This window comes from Calidris pugnax, unplaced genomic scaffold (assembly GCF_001431845.1).
Source record: "Calidris pugnax isolate Ruff unplaced genomic scaffold, ASM143184v1 scaffold27, whole genome shotgun sequence".
Classification (NCBI taxonomy): Eukaryota; Metazoa; Chordata; class Aves; order Charadriiformes; family Scolopacidae; genus Calidris; species Calidris pugnax.
In genome coordinates, this window is record NW_015090893.1 from 12629881 (window position 1) to 12637845 (window position 7965).

General features: G+C 59.7%; 1 protein-coding gene across 1 annotated transcript in view; it reads right to left on the reverse strand.

The window, feature by feature from the left end:
* The window catches only part of SYNPO (synaptopodin), a 15016-nt gene extending 12076 nt beyond the window's left edge, over nt 1–2940 (reverse strand). The window contains exons 1-2 of the mRNA XM_014947767.1: nt 2888–2940; nt 2650–2816 (exon numbers count right to left, since the gene is read on the reverse strand). Of these exons, the coding sequence (XP_014803253.1) occupies nt 2650–2816; nt 2888–2940 (220 nt within the window). The remainder of the gene's footprint in view (nt 1–2649; nt 2817–2887) is intronic.
* Between the last annotated feature and the right edge of the window lie 5025 nt (nt 2941–7965).

Genomic DNA, 7965 nt, shown 5'->3' on the forward strand with positions numbered 1-7965 from the left:
CCCCCTTATCCCTACCCTGTGCACCCCCTTATTCCATCCTGGGGCATCCCCCTTACCCAGCCCTGCACATCCCCCTTATCCCTGCCCAGCACATCCCCTTACTCCATCATGGGATATCCCCTTTATCCTTGCCCTGTGCACCCCCTTATCCCTGCCCTGTGCATCCCCTTATTCCATCCCGGGACATTCCCTTTATCCCTGCCGTGCACATCCCCCTTTTCCCAGCCCTTACCATTCCCCCTATCCCCCCCCTCACCCCCTTTCCCTCCTCCCAGCACTGCTGGGGACCTGCAGCACCTCACCTGGAGGTAAGCAGGGTCTCCCCTCGCTGCCACTTTCCCCCCCCCCCCCTGCCTAAAGAGTTGGGGCACTGGGAGCTGGGGCAGAAATCCAGCACCGGTGTCACCACCCTGGGGACCCTCTGGGAAGAGCACGGAAAGCCCTCTCCCAGGGGTGGTCTGCTCCCAGTGAGGGTGGAACCACAGCCCTGGGAGAGATGGGGAGCCAGCATCACCTCTGAGAGCTGGGGGTGGCAACGGGGGGGCACCGCTGAGGGTGGGACCAGCCTCACCCCCTTCCTGTGCCCATCCACACCGCAGGATGAGCTCTCGGCCTTATTTTTTGCCTTTCTAATTTCCTTTCTTCCTGCCCTTCTTGGCTTTTTTTGCACTTTTCTGGTTTTTGAGGGAGACTGGCGCTGGCTCGGCAGCCCCCAGGGAGCGAAACCTTCCGTTTATTTGCACAGCAGACAGAGAAACCAGTCCTGCCTCCTGCATCTCCCAGCCCCTGCCTCTACCCGGGGCTCCTGCGCTCCCCTGCCCGCCCCAAGAGGTGCCAACCAGCTCGGGCCGCTGGGCCGGATATTTGGGAGCAGCCAGCCTGGCCTTGGGCTGCTGGATGGGGACCAAAGGGGCACCCGGGACCTGCCTGAGTGGGTCTGCACCTCTCTTTGGGGAAGGGGAGGGGGCCACCCACTTGGCTGCCAGCTCTCAGGCACTATTTTGGGTGCAGATGGATGCACCCCTTTCTCCTGCAGGGGTGGGGGTTATTTTACCCCCAGCCAGCTAAGGAGAAGAGGAGCAAATCCCTGACACCTCCCAGAGATGCTCCTGCAAACACCCCCAGAGGCAGCCCCGATGCCACCTGCGCAGGGATCTGCCCTTCCCTCCCTCCCCTGCCACCGTCCCTGCTCGGAACCAAACCTCTCCCTCCCAAACCCAAAGTTTTTCACAAGGTTTTTCATGAGGTCCTGGCGCCGCTGCCGGAGCTCAGGACCCTCAGCAACATCCTGCCCGGAGGCTCTGGAAAGTCTGACGGATCCCGCAGGCAGTGGCTGGTGGTGATCTCACTTGGAGGGGGAGGAAACGGGACAGACAAACTCTTTCCAACAAACCTGTTGAGTTACTTTAAAATTCCAGGCTGGCAGCAAAAAAAAAAAAAAAAAAAAAATGGATGGCGGTGCGGGTTAGGAAAATGCTGAGCCTGGACAGAGTCAGGCCTGACCTTTCCCTGCTGGAGATCTGCTATCCCAGAGCAGAGTGAGAAATGGGAAGACTATTTGGGACCGCCTGGATTGTGTGCTGAGCCCTGAAACACGACGCTGGGCCGGGGAGCTCTGAGCCAAAGGGCTTGGCTCAGCTTCCCAGCCCTCATCCCATCCAGGAGGCTGCCGGTTTAGAGGACTCCTGACACCCCAAAAAAGCAGGGGAAGAGATTCTGGCCACCGGATTCACGTCGAGCATCCCCAGCCAGTCTCGTTCCTCCCCATCATTGGGGCTGCTTTGGGAAAACCAGGCTGTGAGCAGAGCCCCAGCATCCGATAACGCCGTCCCATGGGGACAGTGACACACCTGCCCCGGCGCCGCATGGCAGCTGAGATAACAGCTGGGCAGGAGCAAAATAGAAAGAAGGGTGGAAGCGGGGTTTAAAAATGGGTTTGATGCCTGTAAGAGGATGGGTCTAATCCCCTGGGAGCATCTCCCCCGGGTGGGGAGCTCTGCGGTCACCCTAGATATGTGCCTTGTGTTTGTGTCACCCTGGCTGAAGGGTGGGCTGAAGGGTGGCAGAAGGGAAGGGCTGTGAAACAGGGCTGTGACACGAGGAGAGAGCAGGGAGCATTGTAGGAACCAACTGGCCCGAAATAAAGCGCTTAATTTTTAAACCAGGGGCTGAAAGAGAGATGGCCCCAAGCCACGTAACGAATGCTCCGCTGTCCCCGCACCAACGGACTGGGGAGAGTTGTCCTTGTCCCAGGCAGTCGCCCAGGAGCTGGTCCTGATTACCCCCTCTTCGTCAGGGTCCTAATGAGCCCCGAGGCCAGGGTGAGGGCTGGGAAGCCCACCCTGCTCGTGCCCTGCTCGGGGTTCCACGGGGCTCCTAGAGCCTGTGGGAACCCACCCGCTGCCTTCCCATCCCCCTCCCGAGAAAAGCCACGGATTCCTCCTTATTTTTAAGGCCAGAGAGATCATCTCAAGCTAAAAAAGTCCCAGCATCTCAGCTGGGAGCCTGGGACCTCTAACCCAGCGGAGATGCTGCCCTGGGAAGAGCCGGGCGTTCCCACCGCTGTGCCAGGCAGCGGCAGCCCCGGCGCTGGGGTCACAGCAGCGCTTTTTGGGGTGTGGGATGGTGGTCAAAGGGGGTTTCTCTTACCCGCTTTCCTCGGCTCGCTGGTGGGGTTGATGAGGACCCGTTGGATCTTCACCACTTTCCACTCCTGGCTGGGGTCGGCTGTGGGGCTGGCAGCTGCAGGGGCTAGCTCTGGGGCAGAGTCGGGGCATTTTCTGGGGGTTGTGGGCTCAGCCACCAAGGCCAGGCTGCTGGCATCCAATGTGGGAACCAGCACGTCCCTGTTAAGCCTCCCGGGCTCTCGCCAGTGGTTCCCACTTGCCTTCCCTCCCAGCGGTCCCCTCCATCCCTCCTGTGTGACTGTCTTGGAGGCATCTGGGAGGTGATGGCACCTCTGCCCCCCTCTGCTCCCCCTCTCCTGCCAACAGCCGGTGTCCCCCTCGGTGTCCCCCTATTTTTAAGGCCAGAGAGATCATCTCAAGCTAAAAAAGTCCCAGCATCTCAGCTGGGAGCCTGGGACCTCTAACCCAGCGGAGATGCTGCCCTGGGAAGAGCCGGGCGTTCCCACCGCTGTGCCAGGCAGCGGCAGCCCCGGCGCTGGGGTCACAGCAGCGCTTTTTGGGGTGTGGGATGGTGGTCAAAGGGGGTTTCTCTTACCCGCTTTCCTCGGCTCGCTGGTGGGGTTGATGAGGACCCGTTGGATCTTCACCACTTTCCACTCCTGGCTGGGGTCGGCTGTGGGGCTGGCAGCTGCAGGGGCTAGCTCTGGGGCAGAGTCGGGGCATTTTCTGGGGGTTGTGGGCTCAGCCACCAAGGCCAGGCTGCTGGCATCCAATGTGGGAACCAGCACGTCCCTGTTAAGCCCCCCGGGCTCTCGCCAGTGGTTCCCACTTGCCTTCCCTCCCAGCGGTCCCCTCCATCCCTCCTGTGTGACTGTCTTGGAGGCATCTGGGAGGTGATGGCACCTCTGCCCCCCTCTGCTCCCCCTCTCCTGCCAACAGCCGGTGTCCCCCTCGGTGTCCCCCTGGTCCATCCTGCAGGCACACGGGTCTGGCACAGCCTCACCGGGCTGGGTCTGCGGGCATGGCTGACAGAGCGTTGCCTTCAGCATCTTCCCCACTTTCCTTCGCTGTATCTCCGTGGTCTTTCAAACCCTCTCCGCATGGCCAGGGGGGTGGCTCCTGCCCGGCGGTGTCCCTCGGAGCACGGGCAGCCTCCCAGAGGGAAGATGGCCACGTGCCGGGCACAAGCCCAGCTTTACTCCTCTTGCAGGCAGTAGGATCTAAGGAGTGGGCAGCTCTTGGAGATCCAGCCGTAGGGGTTTGCCTGGAGGACAGACGTCACCAAGGAGGATTTTTCAGGAATTTCTCTTGTCCAGGCAGGCAGAGGAGCAGCGTTCAAGGACCTGTGTGAAGGGAAGAGGGAGTTTTGAGGATGCTTGTACATGCACTGATGTCCTCCAGCGGAGCAGCTCCCGGTGTCCCCAGCCCGGGCTCCAGCTCCATGAGGACAGGACCCCCTGAGATGCCACCACTCCTTTGCAGCTCCTTTGGATATGCCCCCCTAATCCAGCAGCCCCTCCAGCACCCTCCTCCATCCGTCCTCATCCTGGGGACAGCACCCAGGGCTGGACCCCACTGATGGGCTCCCGTTGCTGGGGACACCCCGGTTTGTGGGCAGCACTGGGGGACGACCACATGGATGGAGGTGGGAGCATTCAGGGAAGAAGCCCGTTCCCTGCAGACAGGGTTTGCTCAGGGTTAGCAGAAGCCCTGGCTCCCACCTCCATCCTGCTGGAAAGCAAAATTCCCCCCGCATCCAGCTAATAAAGCTGCGTTTAACCATTGAGTGACTCACGCAGCGCCGGGACAAGCGCAGACAGACCCAGCTTCCCTTCTGCCGAGCACAAATCCCGACAAATGACGAACACACACCCCGCCACAGCTGAGAGAGAGGCCAGGTATCAGCTGGGAGAGGGGGGATGTCATCGCTCCCGGGACAGGATACGAGTTTACAGCATGGGGGGGAAATTCCTGTGCCGTGAGTCCTCCCCAGCATCACCCAGTCCCGCTCCCTGCAAGGCTGGATCCCCAGGAAGCACCCACTGGGTATCGCTGCCGCTGGGAACGTGCTGGATTTCCCAGCCTAACAGCCTGCTGAGGAGGAGAAGAGGTTTCTTCAAGACCCAAAACCCTCCCAGAGTCACTGCACCGTTTTTCAGCAAAATGAGAAAATGCACTAGGTCAACGCCATGATCTTGAGCTCAGGCGGGAAGACACCCTGCAGCTTGTCTGCAAAACTTTTCCCCTTCCTTATCAAGGTTATTTGGGAAAATAAGGCAGATTGGAAACAGCCAGTGAAAGCTTTGCTGCTGGAGAGACGCTGGGGCATTTCCCCAACACAAGGCTGCATGGTTGGTTTTGGTTTTTTTTTGAGAATGCCCAAAGGAAATCTTCTGCCCTTTCTGAAATCTTCCCTCCTGCCTTGCTCTGCTGCAATTATTCAACCCGGATTTGCAAAGAGATCCTGGCAGGGGAGGGGAGGAAATGTCAATGTTTCTCTCTGAAAAAGGAGTCTCACCCTGCTCTTTATGTAATTCGGGGCCCCGGGAGTTGCAGGAAGCCACCCACATCTCTCCTTAGAAACACGGCAAGTTGTGGGAGCTGGAGGGTGCTGGCTTATCTCGAACGAGGACAAAGTTGCCTAAAATAGCCCCAGCCCAGAGCAGGTCATCAGAGACCCCCTTGGAGCAGCTCCGCCGTCTGCCCGCTCCCACCCCCTCTCCCCATCCATAGGGAGAAGGTTTCCTGGTCAGCACGACTCCCACCCATCCTACACCAGAGCTGCCTTGACAGTTTGCTGGGTGAGCCCGTACCGCCCCAAAAACCATCTTCCAAAGCCGCCCCCTTCCACGTCAGGAACGTTTTCTGCAGATGGGCATATCCTGGGGAGGGGCGCCCACGATCCCAGCGTTCCCCAGGCAAACCCCTCCTTTGGCGAGACCCCAGCAGCGGTGGCGGCGTTCCCTCGAGGACACGCTGTGGGGACGGGGCCGCCCACGCCACCCAGATACCGAGTCACACGGCTGGTGTCTCGCTGGGGGCCAGTCTGAGCCCGGCACCGCGGCGGGGGAACGGGGATGGAGCTGCCGCTGGAGGAGCCGCCTTCCCCCCGGGACACGGCTCTTGGGCTCTGGAAACAGCAGGGGAAGGGAATAGTTAAGGGTAAAGTGCATCTCTAGAAAAAGCTGCGGGGCTGATCCTGTCTGCTGGAAGACCGGCCGGGTTGGATGGGTATATATATATATACACATAAATATATATATTATATATATATATATATGCCCTGGGCACATCATTGCACCAGAGGAGCAGCATCGCCAGCCACATCCACAAAACCAGGCTGAGATAACAACCCCCTGCCTGCAGAACATGGCTGTAAAGGGACGTGAGGGTCATTTTGGGGACCCTTTCAGGGGTGCAGCCCCAAACTGGGGAGCAAGGGATGCTCCAGTCGGGCATTTAGTGTCCAGCTCCCAGCCCCAGCAAGCTCTCCCAGTCAAGCATCTCACGCTTCCCGGCAGCAGCGAGTCCCTACGAGAAGCTGCAAAATGGTGCCAGGGGAGGGAAGAATACAAAAAAAATGAAGAAAAAAAAATCCTTCAATTCACAAAGTGCTAAAATCTGGCAGCAGGGAGACCTTTTGCTCGGTTATCTTTCCCTGCCCACTCGCTGGCGGGTGATGCACAGCCCTCCCTCCCCCCCCCCGCCTGCCTTTCTCACACCCTGCCAACCCCCCGCCATTGAAAAAAGGAAAACTAAAGTTAACTTTCCACCTCCCACACAAATATTTTGGCAGGCGTTGCTGGCATTCAGGCTGCTGAGCCTGAGGGAGACGGGGCCTGCAGAAAATCTTCATCTCCGTCTGCTCCCGGCACCCACCCATGGGACCTGGGGGACCGCGGTGGCTTGGGATGGTCCTGTCCTGGCCACAACACAGGTGGCACAGCTGTAAAAAAAATGGGATACACCTCCAGGACAGCCCTGGGGATGGCGGGTGGCCCGGCCACAGGGATGCCATCAAGTTGGAGACAGATTTGCAACCAGGCCTGGGGTCTGTCCCCGGTTTCCCGTGTTGTCCCCAGCCACGTCGCTGCCCGGTGCTTGGTTTTCATCATCACAGAACAAGCCTGGATGGGGGGGGTGGGAAGGGGTGTGAAAGCTGTCCCCAGCACGGTGGGGGCTCTCGGGTTTCCCCGAGGTCAGGCAGCGGGTCGCTGTCACTCAGGCAGGACCCTGCTGTCCAGACTTGCAGTCCCCAGCTCCGGTCACAAGATCGGCTCTGTCCCTTTCCAAAATAACCCAGCTGCAACCTATACATCTGGGGATCTTCACACCTTCCCTGTGCCAGCAGCTGAATGTCCCCTTGGGGGAGCTGGGCACCTTCCCCACCCCTATAGCACCTTCTCCTGGTGGCATCTTCCCCTGTGGTACCACACGGGGCAAGGAACCTGGTCCAGGGGGCAAGGAACCTGGTCGGCTGCATCCCCCAAGGGCAACGGGGTGTCCCTGGAGGGGGGGCCTTGGTGTTTCTTTAAGGGAGTGCTGCCTCTGCAGCTGATACAGGAGACATCTTTGCGGTGTAGCTGTCACCCGGTGTCATTTGGAGCTCTGCCTGGGCCACCCTGTGCCCAGACACTCCCCCATCTGCTGCAATCCAATATTCTGGGGGAGCTGGGCACCTTCCCCACCCCTATAGCACCTTCTCCTGGTGGCATCTTCCCCTGTGGTACCACACGGGGCAAGGAACCTGGTCCAGGGGGCAAAGAACCTGGTCGGCTGCATCTCCCAAGGACAACAGCATGTCCCTGGGAGGTGGGGGGCTTGGTGTTTCTTTAAGGGAGTGCTGCCTCTGCAGCTGATACGAGAGACATCTTTGTGGTGTAGCTGTCACCCGGTGTCATTTGGAGCTCTGCCTGGGCCACCCTGTGCCCAGACACTCCCCCATCTGCTGCAATCCAATATTCTGCCCCCCTACACTGGCTCCCTGAGTGCTGGGATGTGCTGCTGAGCCCTGTGCTGGGGGGAGGCACTGATGAAATATGTGGGGTGACACCCCCCCCCCGACCTGCACGAGGACCCCACTGCTAAACCCCAAAGCATAGCAGGGCTGGGGCCAGCTCCGTGTCACCCTGTGCCACCACCGACATCACGTCCTTCCACGGGAGACCGGGACGGCTCCCAGCAGGGAAGGGATGGCATGGGATGTGCAGGATGGATGGAGAAAAACCTTCTCCTCAGTGGCCAAGTGACAAGTGGCCAAGTCAACCTTCAGTCTGCGAGGGTCCAGACCCAGGGAAAGGACACAAGGGGGCTGGGATGTGATTGCTTCCCCCCCCCG